Source organism: Nematostella vectensis, chromosome 6, assembly GCF_932526225.1.
Source record: "Nematostella vectensis chromosome 6, jaNemVect1.1, whole genome shotgun sequence".
NCBI lineage: Eukaryota > Metazoa > Cnidaria > Anthozoa > Actiniaria > Edwardsiidae > Nematostella > Nematostella vectensis.
The window spans coordinates 11,164,523-11,185,362 of NC_064039.1; the positions used below are offsets into that span (position 1 = coordinate 11,164,523).

The window sequence follows — 20,840 nt, forward strand, 5'->3', positions numbered from 1 at the left end:
GATGTCATTCTGCCTTTTCTAAATGCCCCTGCCACGAGTTAATTCAAAATCAATGTGCCACTAAATAGGATGCGATAACCCGCCCAGAGCGATTCCTGTCAAGGTCTCGGGCTATTTCAGGGGCATTGAAGGTCGTAGCAAAATACTGTAAGATAGAGTTGAATGTTTTTGCCTCGCAAGTGAAAACAGCCGCAGCTCATTTAAGTCAAGCTGGAACCATTTGTTTCTAATTACTAATCGGCTGTTTATGAAGTCACGATAAATGCTAGGAGGGACTTTTAGACCGCCAGGGATTTGGAAAGCTATGAAAATAAGTTAAACGAATTGAAGGTTTAAAAAAACTAGCGTGATTTTGTTCTCTATGTTCGATTTAAAAGTGCGAACAATTTGATCCAAGAAGTCACGTTTTTATACAATTGAGAGCGTGTTTTGTGCGAGAATATCTCTAGGATCATTAATTACCTGCCGCAAACAAGAAAACATGGCTTCATTTTCAGCCTGCGGTGGTCATTCAAGAAAACAACCTCAATTGATACAATGGCCGCGTTAGAAAGATGGAAACCACCGACTAATGCCACAGGCCGTAGGATGATAACAAAGTCATACGGAGTACCTACCGCTAACACTTTAATTCAAATTAAATTCATAAACGGGTACTGACAAGTCACGGGTTACATTCAAACATAAATCCGAATTCTACTGTGAAACACGGTCGGTGGTAATTTTTGTACATTTTAACGTATGTCTTAAACGAAAATCAATTAGTACATGTCTTTATTTCGTGAATTTCGCCTGAGTGATTTTACCCCTAGAGTTAATTCGATTGGAGACAAAACGATTAAAAGCAACATAAACCGAGCCTCGAGGCAAAACGTTTTTGAAATAGAGAATCAAAGCTCAATTCACGAAACAAACGCGTTTCTCTCCCGTGGCGTAAAGCTATTTGTATTCGATTTACAAAAATTCTGATTGAGCAGTTAGGTGTAAACTCTATTTAGGAACTGCGTGAAGTCTTGCAGTATTAAAACAAAGATTATCACACTTCCCAAGAGTCTCATTGTTAGTCATAAGAGTTCCGTTTGCTACATATTGTACGTCTATCAAGGGAAAGCTGAGCGTTAATTGCCCTGCATCTCAAACGTTTTAAAGTAATTGAGACAGCCAAGCATCGATTACACATCTTCAGCCCTCAAACCCCACGTCGCTTTAACACGGCGACGTAGATACGCTATAAATTCCCATTATAATTTGCTTATTTTTGATACGGTTTAACTTTTGTACTCAATGGTGTGTTTCGAAAATTCTGGGTCAATAGTTAATTTCTACGGCTCCGCTACGTGAAGAAATCTTAGCCTAACCGGTCTTTAACATTAGAAGAATTGTGATGGCAACTTGAATGAACAATTAACACGTAGACCTCTTTCTGTAACTCGCCACAAACTGGCCTTTCAGTAATTATTATTTCACTTATGAGTTGATGTTTTTCCAAACAGGAAATAGGTTTTAACTCATATCAGAGCTTTCTATGCCTTCCTCGTCCATTTTCTCACTCCTATCGTTGCTGTTATTGTTATCAATAGACCCAGCTAGAGAGCTAGAGTCGCTCTCATTACCACACTCGGTGCGCTGTTCATCTGAATTATGGTTCGCGTCCTCATTAATCTCTTTCTCTTGCTTTTTCCATTTTGTCCTACGGTTCTGGAACCATATTTTTACTTGTGTTTCTGTAACGTTCAAAAGTGAAGCCATATCACTTCGTTCCGTGGCTGTCAGATACTTCTTCGCCTCAAATTGCTTTTCAAGCTCGAAAATTTGACGACCCGTAAAAGTGGTCCTTGCTTTCTTTTTTTTCTTACATTTTCCGATTTCCTTGTCTCCCTTTCCTTTTGTAGCAGATTTCTTGGGTAAGGAGTTGTGGGATTTTTCTGTGGACGATTCTGCAATAGTCGAAGCAAACGTGAATTAAGGCGCTATTAAATCTATGACACTTATCACCGTGCTGTACCAACTCGACTTGAATTGCTTGCAAGTACAGTACTTACGTTTCGAGCGCGGATGACTGGTTTCTTCTTTGTCCTCTCGCTCCTCACTCGTGTCTGAATCAGATTTCTGTTTCTTTCTCTGCTTGAGGTCTGGCGATTTTAAGTTTTCAGTGTTCACAAACACTGGTAGATGAGACGAGTCGAGGCCTAGAATCGTCGCTATAAAGTAAGGGGTCGGTTGTTTTGGTGGATTGTCGTAGATATGAGCATGCCATGTACTGGTTGAAGTCATCCTTTTGAGCGCAATTACCTAATTACTGTCTCTGTATCGAGACTGTTTTGGCGTAGCACGCGCGTGAACTGGTCGATATCGAAACTGTTTCCTACCAAACGCTTAGGAGTCTATCTGTGACAGCGATGTGCAGTGAGATGAGCAGTCATACCATCTAAGCTTGCCGCCTTCCTATGACATATTAAATAAATCAATAACGTGATTGGATTGACGATAAGGGTAATTAGAAGGATTTGCTGACAAATGCGAGCGCTCCAAGAATTTTCACTCTCACTTGTGATTGGCGGACCAAGACGAGGCCACTTGTTTGCTGCTTTGTCATTGGCTCGTGTGGTCATGAAGCCATGGGCAATTTAGGAGGGTTTTGATCGCTAATTTGGTTAATTTCTATGTCAATCAAGTCAGCCTTTTGCTCATTCCTAATACACCTCTTATTTAATAGTTTTTCTTACGTGCCTCAATTGCCGCGTTTAAGAGACGCTTAAGCAATGAGCGGAAACCGATACACTTTCATTTTGAGGCGGTATGGAGTCTTTGGTTATTCAGGAACCATATCAGTGGTCTAATTATTTCTGAAAGGGGCCCTTAGCCTGGCTCTCGGGCACATTTTCAAGAAGTATCAACACCAAACGAAGGAGAACCTTCACTACTTTAAATGATTCATCTAACAGTCCAATGTGGCTTTATAGGATTCTCTCTATATTGTCGGCTCATTGAGTTTTTGCTTAACTTTAACTAATCTTGCGAAAAACGGATTATCAGCAGGGGACGATATTAAGAATAAATAAAAATGATCAATTAGTTCCCTTCATATCACAAACAAAGATAGATTTGTGTTATTCACCAGAAAGGGCAGGTTAAAACAGAAAGTGAATGGCGCACTTTGCGCCTTGCTTTCACAGACTAGATTACTCTTATTCGGAATCAGGATTGCGTCGATTCTGTTTGTAGTGTAAAGTAAAAATACTTAAAGCTGTATTCTAGTGTGCTCTAAATTTGAGCTATCAAACATCCGATAAGAGCTCGAGAGGATGAGGCCGAGCCTATCGCAAGCGGATTTTGACTATTTCTGTCAGGCGATGTTTGGTAGTTGCTAAACGCTTGGACCAGAGCGATAAAGGCCATAAAGCTCCTTAGCTTACGATATCTCCTGGTCGGTGAATCACGAGGAATTCCACTTGAAAGGCGCATAAGTACAAGTGCAAATCTGACGCTGAAGTGAGCAATTAAAGGATAAATTGCCCAGAATTAAAATGTGAGAGCGCACCACTAATGGAATATGATCTACTGGGTGATGGCTGATTCATATCTCACAATATTTTATTTTTGTCAAAGCCAAAATTCTGTAAATCGCTGCTGTTTTTAGAATTCAATTCATATAATCCCTACTTTAGTAGCGTAGAGTAACGCCATCTTTACTTAATGGGATTTTGCGGCCTCGGTAAATTCACAAAGTAAAGCGATTGTTTGCAGTGTTTATTGGTGTTGGAGGTTAGCGAACAAAGAGCGACGGTATAGCTTCAGGCGATGAACTAAACCAATTCAGCATACACTAAACGTCTGTTGCCGAAACTGCTTGGAATAAATAGGAAAAACACGACCAAAACCGTAAATTTTAACTGTTTTTTCTTGATATTGCGTTATTATAGTTATGTGTGAAACAAGTGCGAACTTGCGAAGTTGTTTTTAGGTGTTTGGATGTAATTAAATGATGGAAAGAGTTATTTGATAGCTCTAGACACTAAGACAACGGGAGGTCTTCTGTCATAATCGTTTTAAAAGCAACTTCAGGCTTAGACAAACATATTAAGGCCCAGCTATTATACGGGATTACATACAAGACAGGCTTAGACAAGTTTGAACTTTAGGATAGGACCTCTTAACCACTATTTTCGCCAATTTAGTTCACCTCCTCAGAACATGATCAATTCAACGTACGAGCTAGGTGTTTAGTTAAGGAATCAGGTGATTAAACTTACATGCCCGAGGCTAATTTACTCTTAACGCTTTTCGCTTTTTGATTTCTAGAAGACTCATCAAAACATCCCATAAAGAAGAAATCACTATTATTTTTTTTAAGCAAGCAAATATTACTTATTTCCGTACCCTGTCTAGTTTACATTTCGTTTTGTATTTTTCTAATTCTGTATCCATTTAATTCAGAAACATGACTCAACATATTTAAACCATTCTTTAGATAGGGTTTTGTTTCAGAAACGAATGAATTAATATCAATCTACTTTCATAAGTATGTCAAGAAAAAAACATCCCTTCCTCGTCAGCAGTTGTTAACCACTAGAGTTCACAAGGACACGACGCACTTCTTCTCTTATTGCACAACTACAGTGCGCTCTTATTGGTTCATTAACATCCCCGTACGGCCCCTCAGAAACAACGCAACACACTTTCTCAAAACCCTGTATAATAAATATGTTATTGTCCTCGTTTGTTTGAATTGGGCCTTGCGGTAACTTTGAACCCTAGATTTTTTCTATCGTTTCATTGCGCGTGAGCATCGGTCTTGGGTCATAAAAAAAGGAAGGTTTAAGTTCCCGTACACTGTACAATAAATTAGAGTTTTTTGCTACCTTAGAAAAATTTGGGTATCTCATCCGACTACTAAAGCTATATACATAGAATATTCTCGATTTACTATCGATATTTAGCTAAGAAAGACCCCTTGGATTGCACTGGTACGTGATGCTGGTTGTTCATGACTAAATTGGTGCATGGTTCCTTTTAGTCTTTGTTTGCACGAATGTAAATAGAATACTTGAGACTCTCAGTATAACGAGATATGACAAGAATACTTCGATAGAGCAAAGAGTCATAATATAATGAGGTAAACCATCTACAAAGAAAGGATCTAGATGAGGAGGGTCATACTAAGACATTTGTAACTGTCCTTGTAGTTATCCATGTGCACTGGTTTACCCTTTGGTCCGAGGCCTCTGATTTGATGAATGTGCGCACTTAACATTCTTGATTGATAGGAGGGGGATTCGAGTGGGAGGAGCTACGCGCTTAATTGGAAATGTCAGCTAACCTATTTCTAAGGGATATATGGTGCACAAAGGAGAAAGGAAGTAGGTTGTTTGATAGTGTGGGATAGACGATACGACGGGGGGGGGGGGGGGGGGGGGGGTTAGCAGGATTTTTTTTTCCAAAATTGTTATCGCGGTAATTTGGGTTTCGCTACAACGTCGGCGTGTCTCCATTAGCCAATGTTCGCTTGTTCAAAACTTGTTTTTAAGGTTTTGGCTGTTTAAAGTATTTGGAAAAGCTCGTTGCCAACTCGACAGATAGAGATCAAATGTTTGCTCCCTTACTGATTTTATATGACAAAAATTACGCCCCTGTTTAAAATGTCACAGACGGTAATCTACTCTAGAAGGAGTGCTCAAGAAATCCCATTATTAGCCACTCATTTACTTAAGCAGATTTGAAACGTCTGCCATTTGTTGCATCTATTCTGGTCTCATTGGTTGTGATTTTAAACTATATAATATAATCTGGTTTTGTTTTCTTGTACTCCATCCCCAAGAATGTGCTCTTTGGAACATAAATAAGATGTTTAAAACAATTAAAATATTTAAAAAAATACGGCTTCAAGGGCGCTAGAGGGGGTCATCCGATAATAATGATGATGATGATGTTAACGATTCTAATACAGAGGTAAAGGAGAGCATGCAAACTGATCAAACACATTTTGAATCAATACTAAGAATTTGACTTTACGGGAGTTCGAGTTAGCGGGAGTTCACATGGAGTTTGATGGTAATCGTTAGAATAGATGACCATAAAAAGGGCCACTGCTGCAAAGTTAACGTGAGCTTCTACCGGGGAAAGAAGAAAATCCAAGAAAACTTACGTGGTGTCACTCGGGTCTTTCGTGGTCACCCGGGTCTTTCGTGGTCACCCGGGTCTTTCGTGGTTACCCGGGTCTTTCGTGGTCACCCGGTCACTCGGGGTCAATCATAGTCACTCGGGTCTTTCCTGGTTGTTTTCTAGTTCAACAAGCTATATTAACATTAAAATAAACATTGCTCGGCTTTTGCATATTCTCCCCACTTGGTGAGGGATAGGGCCAATAATTAAAGTTCATTATTCGAAATTTTATTTGATTATTTGCCGTTTCAACTCCTGATCGAGTTTTTGAATTGTCAAAGCATAGAACTTTGATAGGACTTTGTCGTCGTTTTATATTTTATAAACCTTTTGTAATCTCTCTGTTGCTTAAAAGCAGTTGTTCAAATTTTGGCACATTGCACTACTGACCGTAATATTACACGAACTGAAACCTTTGCTTTGGGAACAAATTGCTACAAATATAACTGTATAAAAGATACAAGTACAAGGAAACATAGATGAATTTTAGGAAGAATGTCCGATTTTTGTGATTTATTTTCTTGACTTGAAAGCATTTCCAAATGTACATATTCGCTCAATTTCATTTACTTCGCGCAGACAATCGCTGGGTTTTTAACACTAGAACCACAAAAAAAGCAAGAAATATGCATTTTTTCGCTACTCTAAGCCAACATATTATAAAACACTAATATTGGGGGTAGTTTGAATATCAAAGAGAACTTATTTAAATTTTTGTAAGACGTTTTGTTTTAAACGTTTCTTGCAAAAACGGTTAGCAGTTAGCAATTGCTATTCAGGGCCAGTATTATAAATAATAAATATGAAATAAAATGAGATTTATATGCCTGGTGTACATAAGCTATTATTTTTCTTAATGTTCATTTTCAATGTTTTGCTTATTCCATTTTCTTCTTTTTTTTTTCTTTCATCTTTTTACTTTTTTTTCTTTTCTTGTATTTCTTAAATAAAATAAACTGTCAAATTTACAATTTAGAAACCGATTCAGTGTTTTAACAGGAACCATACTGATTGTTTGCATACGCTATTCGGGTTTCTAGGCTACTGGCAAACAAAATCTGAATAAAGTACATTTATGATATTAGGTTGAAGAATGTTTTAAACAAATATGGCACTTGGTTTACACTTGATTAAACTATGCAGAAACTTTTAAAGGACTTTAAAAGAGAAAAATAATTGCAGGAATATATATATATATATATATATTGTCTTTCAATAATTTATGATTCCAGTAACTGGGTAAATAGTTCGTTCTTAAAGTTTTGCAATGAATTAATAATGACTAGTGTCAACTCATCAATTGCAGCCTCTCTCATTCGCCAAACTTTCATCTGAAAAGAAAAACCAAAATTCAAGAATTCTTACAAACTTAACTGGTAATAATTACCAAGTTCAAAAATCACACAATGCTTTTCTATATTTTGGTATCTGTGCTTCCTTTTGCACGAAGCCATGACACACTAGCTGGTATAACAAGGGATGATTTTGAGTTCAACTTTGCGAACTTTATCAAGCACGAGAGTTCGTACCTCAATGTAACAACCCTAGTCAGTCACTTCGTGGAAGGAGAAGAACATTGTGCGAAAAAATGCAAAGACAACAATGCGTGTTTATCCATCAACATGGCGGCTCAGCCGAACTCTAATGCTTTGCACTGGTGTGGTCTTCTTTCCACCGATAAATACAACGAGTCGATGAAGTTCATCAGCGGCAACGAGACCTCGATCCACTACAGCATACAGGTAAACATTCTTTATCTTGGATTTTCAACTGTCACGGTCTCTATCTAGTTTAGTGCTTCTGATTCAACGATATTGATGTATTCTGTCTCAAAATTCAATCGTACTGATGTCTAAATATAAATAGAAATATGACAACTCAAATACTAAACCGTGCTCATGTATCAACGTGAAAACCTCAAAATTAAACCGAACCTTATAGTTTTTGTGGTTAACGAGAAATGTTTTTTATTGATCCCGGCCGTGTACCTGTATCTTGTGGTTGTCTTTATCTTATAGAGCCCGTGATATGTTTACATGGCAAATGACCGTGTTTATGTTTTTGCGTTTATAAAAGCTTTGTCGTTCTAGTGCCCGAGCGCTTATGTATCAATGTGGTGCCATCTTGTTTTATCCTAGAGCCCGTGTGCTGGAGGGGCGTGTCTCCATGGAGGGAGGTGTTACCCATCATACCGAGACGGAGACTTCAGATGCGCTTGCCCTCCGCTATACGCCGGCAAGGCCTGCCAGAAATGTATAATATATCTGACCGTCCATGGGAGAACAGTCACTTGGGTTTTCCGTGTAAATGCACGTAGGACATCTCAAATCGCTTTGAGTACACTTCGCATTTAACCCGCGAGCATTTCTCTAGCACGAAGTTAATTCTGCTTTTCTTCAAATGTTTCTTTATACAAATTTAGATTTCTCCAGTCGGGTGTCAAACTGGGGTCCAAGGGGGACTTTCTTTGTTTATCTTGGTCTGTTGGTGAAAACGTAGAACAAGTTGCAACTAATTGCCCATTTGCTAGAGCTCAGGAATGTCAAAGAATGTGAAATAAAATGCCATTTGCAAAACACATTTTCATGTCAGCGAATTTGAATCTAAGATCTGGCCACCAGACTTGCTACCCGTCGGTTGGCTCCACCCGCAGATTCAACCACTTCGTCACTGTGAAATGCCAGTTAGAACAATGACACATCCGTATTTTCCCATTATTTATCGCTGGCTGTTTAATTGTTGCTGACAGACCCGTAATTCAGTGTATACTGCAATGGGCCTTAATATTATTAAACATTTTCCCGCCATATCCCCCTGTAATTATTTACATTTGCCACTTGTCAAGCTGGTCAGGAAGAAGCGTAGCCACGATTTTTAAAAGGAGGGGGCCCAAAACGCGGTTTTTTTCATTTCCTCCTGTATCTTAAATAATGTCTCATACGTTTACTGTATTTTTTGCTGCTCGAAGGGAGGGCGGGGCCTGCCCCTTCCCCTGGCCACGCCCTTGTCAGGTATATCAAGACGTCATTTATTTCTTTCAGCCTGCTCAGCGCCTCTTGGCATGGAGGACGGGCGAATTCCTGACAGCCTGCTACAAGCATCCTCCATCTGGGGAAACAGGAATGACCACTCCCCCGCTTACGGGAGACTGAACATGGTACATGATCCATTTTCAAACTATTTCGGAGCCTGGTCCGCTTACTCAAATCAAGTAGGGCAATATCTTCAGATAGGTCTAGGGACACTGAACATAATAACTGGGGTTGGGACCCAGGGTCGGGTGCCTAGTAATCAGTGGATCACGAGATATACGATCCAGTACCTACCAGAGGGGAGTGATGTGTGGAATAGCTACCTGGAGAACGACGTTGTTAAGGTAAGACTTTTGATGCCCTGTCTGGGGTATTCCCAATAGTATCCTATCTCAATTGCACTCCTGCTTACCGACCCAGAGTGAGTTATGGGTGAAAGCGAGTCCGCAGGTTAGAGAACAGTTGGTCGCATGTTCCAATGTGCAGGGAAGGGTAGGGAAATAAAGAATAAGAACATCGAAAAGGCCAAACCGCCACCCCATCCCTACTCCACCCCGTATACACCAAGTGTGCTAGCATACCGAAAAAAAGGATTTGCCGAACTATGTATCCATATTTAAATCAGTTTAAGGACGAGGGTACATGGAATAGTAGTATAGAAGAGACCTAAAGGGAAATACTAGATTAAAAGAGGCATAAATGATACCCTATGATAAATTATATGGGCCCTGGTTCTTGGAAGACCTACGGTGGAATGAATCATCTCAGATGACCTATTAACTGTCTGCAGGGGCGACGCGCTCTCCTCACCGGTCAAGTTACGTTGCGTAGTCCCCGGCGCGCTGGCCAAAACATACCCGACGTCCCAAAACAAGTCACAATTCAGCCAAATTAGAGGGAATTTAGTGGATTATTATCAGTTCTTTTCCTTCTACCGTTGCGTCTGCAAACTGTTACTAATTTTAGGATCTCAACCTCCAAAGCACGTCCAAACGCTTTTTTCTTGCTTTCACTGAACTTAGAATACTGAAAATTCTTATGTCAGAAAAAAAAACATTGACAGTTTTTTTTTAATTTCCAGCAATTCCAGGGTAACAGTGACGGTAGTACGGTCGTCATTAACACTCTCGACCCATACATCAAGACGACAACCGTGAGAATCGTAGCTCAGGCGTGGCATAATCACGTGTCACTCAGAGCAGAACTCTACGGCTGCACACCTCCTTAACAGGCAACTCAGTGGGGCGGATCCAGATTACCCCCTCCCCAAGTTTGTTTAGTAGCTAGGAAGATCAGATTTGCAGCACAGGGACATTCCTGGGCTGTTTTCAGTTTTAAGCTTTAAACCCAAATTCCACGAAAAAATTTTATTCACGTGTATTCCAGTATTTATATTGTTGTTTGCTCTTAGAGACATCCAGAAATCTGGATAAGCCTGTGGCTAGACAGAAATGTGTCTGAAGGACATAAGTCAGAGAAGAGTATAAATATTATGGTATATTTTGGTACCCCCTGCACTATTGGTTTACCCCTCCTTTTCGAGAAATCCAGGATCCGCCTCTTCAGCTATAGCAAATGGTACCTTGCTGCTGCAGGAAAAAGCACTTACGCACTACAATCAGCACAGTAGGACTGTATTAATGAGGACACCGTTTCCTACCCACAAAGCTGTTCTCTTTAACGGGGTGCTCTTTAAACCTGTTTCAATTCTAGAAAATGTATAGAGATGTCTCCTGTCATCGGAGAAAACTGCCCATGTTAACAAGGTGTCGAAATGTATAGATGTATGTCTTCGGGGCAAAACTCTCTTTGATAAAAAGTCTTGTCAAAACATATGAAGATATCTTTCATCGGAAGAAAACTGTCCTTCCTAACAAGGTTTCCTAAATCTGCAGTGCAGGTAGACTTCAGTGTAGATTTTGCTCACCAATAAAGTATAGTTTTACGCAAAAGCGAAGGGGTTTCCTAAACCTCCATGATCCATAATATTGCGAGAAATTTGGTCCGTGATTCATGATTGCTACCTATTTCATCCTCCTGTCTATTGGCTAAAATAAAGTACAGTCCTTACACGCTATAAGAACCTAGAATTTCAGAACGTTAGCCTAGAAATTCAAATTTAGAACTCCGCTAAATAAGAACCTATTTAGGTTAAAATTTGGAACAGGTCCTTTTTTTAAAATAAACATGTATTCTAGGTCCTTTTCTTTTTTAAAAAAAAAAAACAAAAAACATGTATTCTATTGAAAAATCTTTTAGAATTACAACATATTGTTACGAAGGTCAGGCCAGTATTGACATTATTAATATAAATACCGCATTTCTACCAGCCATTAGTAGATTAACTTATATTTAAGATCCTATATTTAAGAACCTAAGTAGCATAAAATTTAAAATAGTAGACCCGTTAGAACCTGTTAGGCTAACCTGGACAAACCGGTTTTTACAAGCGAGAAAGTAGTGTAAGCTATTGAGGACACATTCAATCAAATACTGTTAGTTAAGTATCAGCTCTAGCATGGTTTTTGAAGCTTTTGTCGCTGATCTATACTTGCATTTCCAGCAAACTTGAGCCAGTAGAGAGTTTTTCAGTTACATTTTATTGCCGCCAAAAACGCGACCATAGGCTTACTTATGGCTTATATGCAGGCGTAAGTGTTATTATTGCGGAAACCCCTCTCCGTTCGTAGCCTGGGTACCAGAGGCTCCAATAAGCGGCGAATCTTTTAGTCGTTTCCATCTCTTCCTCCAGTGTTTCTGTGAATCTTGACTTTAATGCCGGTAATGCCCCGTGGACGAGTAAGCTTGCCTTCGCAGTGTCGTACCCAGACGCCGCGCGATGCATGACGGTCAGGGTGCGGTTTCGGGGTCGAAATTCGCTTGACGTCTGGCAGAACTCAGGAAATATCTTGCAAGTTTTTCAAATATCTTGCAAGCAGCGTTTTTATGACGGTTTTTTTTTTACTTTTTTTGAGCACAAGTCCAAGGGCCTACCTACACACACTCGTGGTAAACCATTTAGTTTTATTTTCGGTGGTTCCCTGTTCAATTAGACGATATTTTCGTTTCGTAAAACGCAAGACGGCGGACGACACTGTTGAACTCGATACATCATTTCATGAAATGAATTTGGATGGTCTGAGTGTTCTGGCACTCATTTGAACTCATACTGCTCTGGCTGGATTGTATTTATCACAAATATACACTTTCAGATATATAATTCGAGCACATACTGTTTTTATGTTCCCTAGAAGAAGCTCAATAGCGAGGAAGTCACTATTCGCACATGACCTTACGCCGAATTTCAAACTCCAGGAAAGTATTTAGGCTATTTCTGCAGTTGTCATGTGCACATGGAATTTTACAGGCAAGAAATGCAGTATGGATAGGTCCTTCGTCTGTGAAAATTCGTAACATTTTTGCTCGCCGATTTCGTCCGCCATCTTGGATCTGTAATCTGACAGTCGTTATTTTTTTTTCCGTCCTCGCTTCGTTAGCAGGATTTTTTTTTTCCAAAATTGTTATCGCGGTAATTTGGGTTTCGCTACAACGTCGGCGTGTCTCCATTAGCCAATGTTCGCTTGTTCAAAACTTGTTTTTAAAGTTTTGGCTGTTTAAAGTATTTGGAAAAGCTCGTTGCCAACTCGACAGATAGAGATCAAATGTTCGCTCCCTTACTGATTTTATATGACAAAAATTACGCCCCTGTTTAAAATGTCACAGACGGTAATCTACTCTAGAAGGAGTGCTCAAGAAATCCCATTATTAGCCACTCATTTACTTAAGCAGACTTGAAACGTCCGCCATTTGTTGCATCTATTCTGGTCTCATTGGTTGTGATTTAAAACTATATAATATAATCTGGTTTTGTTTTCTTGTACTCCATCCCCAAGAATGTGCTCTTTGGAACATAAATAAGATGTTTAAAACAATTAAAATATTTAAAAAAATACGGCTTCAAGGGCGCTAGAGGGGGTCATCCGATAATAATGATGATGATGACGTTAACGATTCTAATACAGAGGTAAAGGAGAGCATGCAAACTAATCAAACACATTTTGAACCACTACTAAGAATTTGACTTTACGGGAGTTCGAGTTAGCGGGAGTTCACATGGAGTTTGATGGTAATCGTTAGAATAGATGACCATAAAAAGGGCCACTGCTGCAAAGTTAACGTGAGCTTCTACTGGGGAAAGAAAGAAAATCCAAGAAAACTTACGTGGTGGTCACTCGGGTCTTTCGTGGTCACCCGGGTCTTTCGTGGTTACCCGGGTCTTTCGTGGTCACCCGGTCACTCGGGGTCAATCATAGTCACTCGGGTCTTTCCTGGTTGTTTTCTAGTTCAACAAGCTATATTAACATTAAAATAAACATTGCTCGGCTTTTGCATATTCTCCCCACTTGGTGAGGGATAGGGCCAATAATTAAAGTTCATTATTCGAAATTTTATTTGATTATTTGCCGTTTCAACTCCTGATCGAGTTTTTGAATTGTCAAAGCATAGAACTTTGATAGGACTTTGTCGTCGTTTTATATTTGAATCGAGAGGTATTTTATCCCGTTATCAATTCACATAAACCTTTTGTAATCTCTCTGTTGCTTAAAAGCAGTTGTTCAAATTTTGGCACATTGCACTACAGAGCGTAATATTACACGAACTGAAACCTTTGCTTTGGGAAGAAATTGCTACAAATATAACTGTATAAAAGATACAAGTACAAGGAAACATAGATGAATTTTAGGAAGAATGTCCGATTTTTGTGATTTATTTTCTTGACTTGAAAGCATTTCCAAATGTATACATATTCGCTCAATTTCATTTACTTCGCGCAGACAATCGCTGGGTTTTTAACACTAGAACCACAAAAAAAGCAAGAAATATGCATTTTTTCGCTACTCTAAGCCAACATATTATAAAACACTAATATTGGGGGTAGTTTGAATATCAAAGAGAACTTATTTAAATTTTTGTAAGACGTTTTGTTTTAAACGTTTCTTGCAAAAACGGTTAGCAGTTAGCAATTGCTATTCAGGGCCAGTATTATAAATAATAAATATGAAATAAAATGAGATTTATATGCCTGGTGTACATAAGCTATTATTTTTCTTAATGTTCATTTTCAATGTTTTGCTTATTCCATTTTCTTCTTTTTTTTTTTCTTTCATCTTTTTACTTTTTTTTCTTTTCTTGTATTTCTTAAATAAAATAAACTGTCAAATTTACAATTTAGAAACCGATTCAGTGTTTTAACAGGAACCATACTGATTGTTTGCATACGCTATTCGGGTTTCTAGGCTACTGGCAAACAAAATCTGAATAAAGTACATTTATGATATTAGGTTGAAGAATGTTTTAAACAAATATGGCACTTGGTTTACACTTGATTAAACTATGCAGAAACTTTTAAAGGACTTTAAAAGAGAAAAATAATTGCAGGAATATATATATATATATATATATTGTCTTTCAATAATTTATGATTCCAGTAACTGGGTAAATAGTTCGTTCTTAAAGTTTTGCAATGAATTAATAATGACTAGTGTCAACTCATCAATTGCAGCCTCTCTCATTCGCCAAACTTTCATCTGAAAAGAAAAACCAAAATTCAAGAATTCTTACAAACTTAACTGGTAATAATTACCAAGTTCAAAAATCACACAATGCTTTTCTATATTTTGGTATCTGTGCTTCCTTTTGCACGAAGCCATGACACACTAGCTGGTATAACAAGGGATGATTTTGAGTTCAACTTTGCGAACTTTATCAAGCACGAGAGTTCGTACCTCAATGTAACAACCCTAGTCAGTCACTTCGTGGAAGGAGAAGAACATTGTGCGAAAAAATGCAAAGACAACAATGCGTGTTTATCCATCAACATGGCGGCTCAGCCGAACTCTAATGCTTTGCACTGGTGTGGTCTTCTTTCCACCGATAAATACAACGAGTCGATGAAGTTCATCAGCGGCAACGAGACCTCGATCCACTACAGCATACAGGTAAACATTCTTTATCTTGGATTTTCAACTGTCACGGTCTCTATCTAGTTTAGTGCTTCTGATTCAACGATATTGATGTATTCTGTCTCAAAATTCAATCGTACTGATGTCTAAATATAAATAGAAATATGACAACTCAAATACTAAACCGTGCTCATGTATCAACGTGAAAACCTCAAAATTAAACCGAACCTTATAGTTTTTGTGGTTAACGAGAAATGTTTTTTATTGATCCCGGCCGTGTACCTGTATCTTGTGGTTGTCTTTATCTTATAGAGCCCGTGATATGTTTACATGGCAAATGACCGTGTTTATGTTTTTGCGTTTATAAAAGCTTTGTCGTTCTAGTGCCCGAGCGCTTATGTATCAATGTGGTGCCATCTTGTTTTATCCTAGAGCCCGTGTGCTGGAGGGGCGTGTCTCCATGGAGGGAGGTGTTACCCATCATACCGAGACGGAGACTTCAGATGCGCTTGCCCTCCGCTATACGCCGGCAAGGCCTGCCAGAAATGTATAATATATCTGACCGTCCATGGGAGAACAGTCACTTGGGTTTTCCGTGTAAATGCACGTAGGACATCTCAAATCGCTTTAAGTACACTTCGCATTTAACCCGCGAGCATTTCTCTAGCACGAAGTTAATTCTGCTTTTCTTCAAATGTTTCTTTATACAAATTTAGATTTCTCCAGTCGGGTGTCAAACTGGGGTCCAAGGGGGACTTTCTTTGTTTATCTTGGTCTGTTGGTGAAAACGTAGAACAAGTTGCAACTAATTGCCCATTTGCTAGAGCTCAGGAATGTCAAAGAATGTGAAATAAAATGCCATTTGCAAAACACATTTTCATGTCAGCGAATTTGAATCTAAGATCTGGCCACCAGACTTGCTACCCGTCGGTTGGCTCCACCCGCAGATTCAACCACTTCGTCACTGTGAAATGCCAGTTAGAACAATGACACATCCGTATTTTCCCATTATTTATCGCTGGCTGTTTAATTGTTGCTGACAGACCCGTAATTCAGTGTATACTGCAATGGGCCTTAATATTATTAAACATTTTCCCGCCATATCCCCCTGTAATTATTTACATTTGCCACTTGTCAAGCTGGTCAGGAAGAAGCGTAGCCACGATTTTTAAAAGGAGGGGGCCCAAAACGCGGTTTTTTTCATTTCCTCCTGTATCTTAAATAATGTCTCATACGTTTACTGTATTTTTTGCTGCTCGAAGGGAGGGCGGGGCCTGCCCCTTCCCCTGGCCACGCCCTTGTCAGGTATATCAAGACGTCATTTATTTCTTTCAGCCTGCTCAGCGCCTCTTGGCATGGAGGACGGGCGAATTCCTGACAGCCTGCTACAAGCATCCTCCATCTGGGGAAACAGGAATGACCACTCCCCCGCTTACGGGAGACTGAACATGGTACATGATCCATTTTCAAACTATTTCGGAGCCTGGTCCGCTTACTCAAATCAAGTAGGGCAATATCTTCAGATAGGTCTAGGGACACTGAACATAATAACTGGGGTTGGGACCCAGGGTCGGGTGCCTAGTAATCAGTGGATCACGAGATATACGATCCAGTACCTACCAGAGGGAAGTGATGTGTGGAATAGCTACCTGGAGAACGACGTTGTTAAGGTAAGACTTTTGATGCCCTGTCTGGGGTATTCCCAATAGTATCCTATCTCAATTGCACTCCTGCTTACCGACCCAGAGTGAGTTATGGGTGAAAGCGAGTCCGCAGGTTAGAGAACAGTTGGTCGCATGTTCCAATGTGCAGGGAAGGGTAGGGAAATAAAGAATAAGAACATCGAAAAGGCCAAACCGCCACCCCATCCCTACTCCACCCCGTATACACCAAGTGTGCTAGCATACCGAAAAAAAGGATTTGCCGAACTATGTATCCATATTTAAATCAGTTTAAGGACGAGGGTACATGGAATAGTAGTATAGAAGAGACCTAAAGGGAAATACTAGATTAAAAGAGGCATAAATGATACCCTATGATAAATTATATGGGCCCTGGTTCTTGGAAGACCTACGGTGGAATGAATCATCTCAGATGACCTATTAACTGTCTGCAGGGGCGACGCGCTCTCCTCACCGGTCAAGTTACGTTGCGTAGTCCCCGGCGCGCTGGCCAAAACATACCCGACGTCCCAAAACAAGTCACAATTCAGCCAAATTAGAGGGAATTTAGTGGATTATTATCAGTTCTTTTCCTTCTACCGTTGCGTCTGCAAACTGTTACTAATTTTAGGATCTCAACCTCCAAAGCACGTCCAAACGCTTTTTTCTTGCTTTCACTGAACTTAGAATACTGAAAATTCTTATGTCAGAAAAAAAAACATTGACAGTTTTTTTTTAATTTCCAGCAATTCCAGGGTAACAGTGACGGTAGTACGGTCGTCATTAACACTCTCGACCCATACATCAAGACGACAACCGTGAGAATCGTAGCTCAGGCGTGGCATAATCACGTGTCACTCAGAGCAGAACTCTACGGCTGCACACCTCCTTAACAGGCAACTCAGTGGGGCGGATCCAGATTACCCCCTCCCCAAGTTTGTTTAGTAGCTAGGAAGATCAGATTTGCAGCACAGGGACATTCCTGGGCTGTTTTCAGTTTTAAGCTTTAAACCCAAATTCCACGAAAAAATTTTATTCACGTGTATTCCAGTATTTATATTGTTGTTTGCTCTTAGAGACATCCAGAAATCTGGATAAGCCTGTGGCTAGACAGAAATGTGTCTGAAGGACATAAGTCAGAGAAGAGTATAAATATTATGGTATATTTTGGTACCCCCTGCACTATTGGTTTACCCCTCCTTTTCGAGAAATCCAGGATCCGCCTCTTCAGCTATAGCAAATGGTACCTTGCTGCTGCAGGAAAAAGCACTTACGCACTACAATCAGCACAGTAGGACTGTATTAATGAGGACACCGTTTCCTACCCACAAAGCTGTTCTCTTTAACGGGGTGCTCTTTAAACCTGTTTCAATTCTAGAAAATGTATAGAGATGTCTCCTGTCATCGGAGAAAACTGCCCATGTTAACAAGGTGTCGAAATGTATAGATGTATGTCTTCGGGGCAAAACTCTCTTTGATAAAAAGTCTTGTCAAAACATATGAAGATATCTTTCATCGGAAGAAAACTGTCCTTCCTAACAAGGTTTCCTAAATCTGCAGTGCAGGTAGACTTCAGTGTAGATTTTGCTCACCAATAAAGTATAGTTTTACGCAAAAGCGAAGGGGTTTCCTAAACCTCCATGATCCATAATATTGCGAGAAATTTGGTCCGTGATTCATGATTGCTACCTATTTCATCCTCCTGTCTATTGGCTAAAATAAAGTACAGTCCTTACACGCTATAAGAACCTAGAATTTCAGAACGTTAGCCTAGAAATTCAAATTTAGAACTCCGCTAAATAAGAACCTATTTAGGTTAAAATTTGGAACAGGTCCTTTTTTTAAAATAAACATGTATTCTAGGTCCTTTTCTTTTTTAAAAAAAAAAAACAAAAAACATGTATTCTATTGAAAAATCTTTTAGAATTACAACATATTGTTACGAAGGTCAGGCCAGTATTGACATTATTAATATAAATACCGCATTTCTACCAGCCATTAGTAGATTAACTTATATTTAAGATCCTATATTTAAGAACCTAAGTAGCATAAAATTTAAAATAGTAGACCCGTTAGAACCTGTTAGGCTAACCTGGACAAACCGGTTTTTACAAGCGAGAAAGTAGTGTAAGCTATTGAGGACACATTCAATCAAATACTGTTAGTTAAGTATCAGCTCTAGCATGGTTTTTGAAGCTTTTCTCGCCGATCCATACTTGCATTTCCAGCAAACTTGAGCCAGTAGAGAGTTTTTCAGTTACATTTTATGGCCGCCAAAAACGCGACCATAGGCTTACTTATGGCTTATATGCAGGCGTTAGTGTTATTATTGCGGAAACCCCTCTCCGTTCGTAGCCTGGGTACCAGAGGCTCCAATAAGCGGCGAATCTTTTAGTCGTTTCCATCTCTTCCTCCAGTGTTTCTGTGAATCTTGACTTTAATGCCGGTAATGCCCCGTGGACGAGTAAGCTTGCCTTCGCAGTGTCGTACCCAGACGCCGCGCGATGCATGACGGTCAGGATGCGGTTTCGGGGTCGAAACTCGCTTGACGTCTGGCAGAACTCAGGAAATATCTTGCAGGTTTTTCAAATATCTTGCAAGCAGCGTTTTTATGACCGTTTTGTTTACTTTTTTTGCGCACAAGTCCAAGGGCCTACCTACACACACTCGTGGTAAACCATTTAGTTTTATTTTCGGTGGTTCCCTGTTCAATTAGACGATATTTTCGTTTCGTAAAACGCAAGACGGCGGACGACACTGGTGAACTCGATACATCATTTCATGAAATGAATTTGGATGGTCTGAGTGTTCTGGCACTCATTTGAACTCATACTGCTCTGGCTGGATTGTATTTATCACAAATATACACTTTCAGATATATAATTCGAGCACATACTGTCTTTATGTTCCCTAGAAGAAGCTCAATAGCGAGGAAGTCACTATTCGCACATGACCTTACGCCGAATTCCAAACTCAAGGAAAGTATTTAGGCTATTTCTGCAGTTGTCATGTGCACATGGAATTTTACAGGCAAGAAATGCAGTATGGATAGGTCCTTCTATGTCTGTGAAAATTCGTAACATTTTTGCTCGCCGATTTCGTCCGCCATCTTGGATCTGTAATCTGCCAGTCGTTATTTTTTTTCCGTCCTCGCTTCGTTAGCAGGATTTTTAATTCCAAAATTGTTATCGCGGTAATTTGGGTTTCGCTACAACGTCGGCGTGTCTCCATTAGCCAATGTTCGCTTGTTCAAAACTTGTTTTTAAAGTTTTGGCTGTTTAAAGTATTTGGAAAAGCTCGTTGCCAACTCGACAGATAGAGATCAAATGTTCGCTCCCTTACTGATTTTATATGACAAAAATTACGCCCCTGTTTAAAATGTCACAGACGGTAATCTACTCTAGAAGGAGTGCTCAAGAAATCCCATTATTAGCCACTCATTTACTTAAGCAGACTTGAAACGTCCGCCATTTGTTGCATCTATTCTGGTCTCATTGGTTGTGATTTAAAACTATATAATATAATCTGGTTTTGTTTTCTTGTACTCCATCCCCAAGAATGTGCTCTTTGGAACATAAATAAGATGTTTAAAACAATTAAAATATTTAAAAAAAAATACGGCTTCAAGGGCGCTAGAGGGGGTCATCCGATAATAATGATGATGATGACGTTAACGATTCTAATACAGAGGTAAAGGAGAGCATGCAAACTGATCAAACACATTTTGAATCACTACTAAGAATTTGACTTTACGGGAGTTCGAGTTAGCGGGAGTTCACATGGAGTTTGATGGTAATCGTTAGAATAGATGACCATAAAAAGGGCCACTGCTGCAAAGTTAACGTGAGCTTCTACCGGGGAAAGAAAGAAAATCCAAGAAAACTTACGTGGTGGTCACTCGGGTCTTTCGTGGTCACCCGGGTCTTTCGTGGTTACCCGGGTCTTTCGTGGTCACCTGGTCACTCGGGGTCAATCATAGTCACTCGGGTCTTTCCTGGTTGTTTTCTAGTTCAACAAGCTAT

At 39.6% G+C, this 20,840-nt stretch overlaps 3 protein-coding genes and 2 long non-coding RNA genes across 5 annotated transcripts; 2 read left to right on the forward strand and 3 right to left on the reverse strand.

Moving 5' to 3' along the window:
* Positions 1–610: 610 nt before the first annotated feature.
* Positions 611–2,462, reverse strand: LOC116608936 (homeobox protein HMX3-A). The gene is made up of 2 exons (XM_032370013.2): positions 2,043–2,462; positions 611–1,937 (listed from the first exon to the last, which is right to left on the reverse strand). The coding sequence occupies exons 1-2, from the start codon at positions 2,272–2,274 to the stop codon at positions 1,504–1,506; spliced, it is 666 nt and encodes a 221-aa protein (XP_032225904.2). The 5' UTR covers positions 2,275–2,462; the 3' UTR covers positions 611–1,503.
* A 4,612-nt stretch (positions 2,463–7,074) lies between these two features.
* LOC125568091 lies at positions 7,075–9,210 on the reverse strand. Its single transcript, XR_007312078.1, has 2 exons — positions 8,097–9,210; positions 7,075–8,014 (listed from the first exon to the last, which is right to left on the reverse strand). It is a non-coding gene; the product is annotated as an uncharacterized LOC125568091 (long non-coding RNA).
* LOC116601143 (EGF-like repeat and discoidin I-like domain-containing protein 3) lies at positions 7,436–11,141 on the forward strand. Its single transcript, XM_048729503.1, has 4 exons — positions 7,436–7,904; positions 8,301–8,415; positions 9,204–9,538; positions 10,276–11,141. Exons 1-4 carry the CDS (start codon positions 7,569–7,571, stop codon positions 10,420–10,422), a joined length of 933 nt encoding a protein of 310 aa, XP_048585460.1. The 5' UTR covers positions 7,436–7,568; the 3' UTR covers positions 10,423–11,141.
* Positions 11,142–14,724: 3,583 nt separating this feature from the next.
* On the forward strand, positions 14,725–18,430 carry LOC5501714 (EGF-like repeat and discoidin I-like domain-containing protein 3). Its single transcript, XM_048729286.1, has 4 exons — positions 14,725–15,193; positions 15,590–15,704; positions 16,493–16,827; positions 17,565–18,430. Exons 1-4 carry the CDS (start codon positions 14,858–14,860, stop codon positions 17,709–17,711), a joined length of 933 nt encoding a protein of 310 aa, XP_048585243.1. The 5' UTR covers positions 14,725–14,857; the 3' UTR covers positions 17,712–18,430.
* LOC125568022 lies at positions 15,241–16,499 on the reverse strand. Its single transcript, XR_007312022.1, has 2 exons — positions 15,386–16,499; positions 15,241–15,303 (listed from the first exon to the last, which is right to left on the reverse strand). It is a non-coding gene; the product is annotated as an uncharacterized LOC125568022 (long non-coding RNA).
* Positions 18,431–20,840: the final 2,410 nt, after the last annotated feature.

Coding starts and splice junctions, on each gene's coding strand:
- LOC116608936 (XM_032370013.2), bottom strand. CDS start 2,274: ATGACTTCAACCAGTACATGGCATGCTCATATCTACGACAATCCACCA. Junction 1,938..2,042: donor CAGTCATCCGCGCTCGAAAC/GTAAGTACTGTA, acceptor CGACTATTGCAG/AATCGTCCACAGAAAAATCC.
- LOC116601143 (XM_048729503.1), top strand. CDS start 7,569: ATGCTTTTCTATATTTTGGTATCTGTGCTTCCTTTTGCACGAAGCCAT. Junction 8,416..9,203: donor CGGCAAGGCCTGCCAGAAAT/GTATAATATATC, acceptor TATTTCTTTCAG/CCTGCTCAGCGCCTCTTGGC. Junction 9,539..10,275: donor TGGAGAACGACGTTGTTAAG/GTAAGACTTTTG, acceptor TTTAATTTCCAG/CAATTCCAGGGTAACAGTGA.
- LOC5501714 (XM_048729286.1), top strand. CDS start 14,858: ATGCTTTTCTATATTTTGGTATCTGTGCTTCCTTTTGCACGAAGCCAT. Junction 15,194..15,589: donor CGATCCACTACAGCATACAG/GTAAACATTCTT, acceptor GTTTTATCCTAG/AGCCCGTGTGCTGGAGGGGC. Junction 15,705..16,492: donor CGGCAAGGCCTGCCAGAAAT/GTATAATATATC, acceptor TATTTCTTTCAG/CCTGCTCAGCGCCTCTTGGC.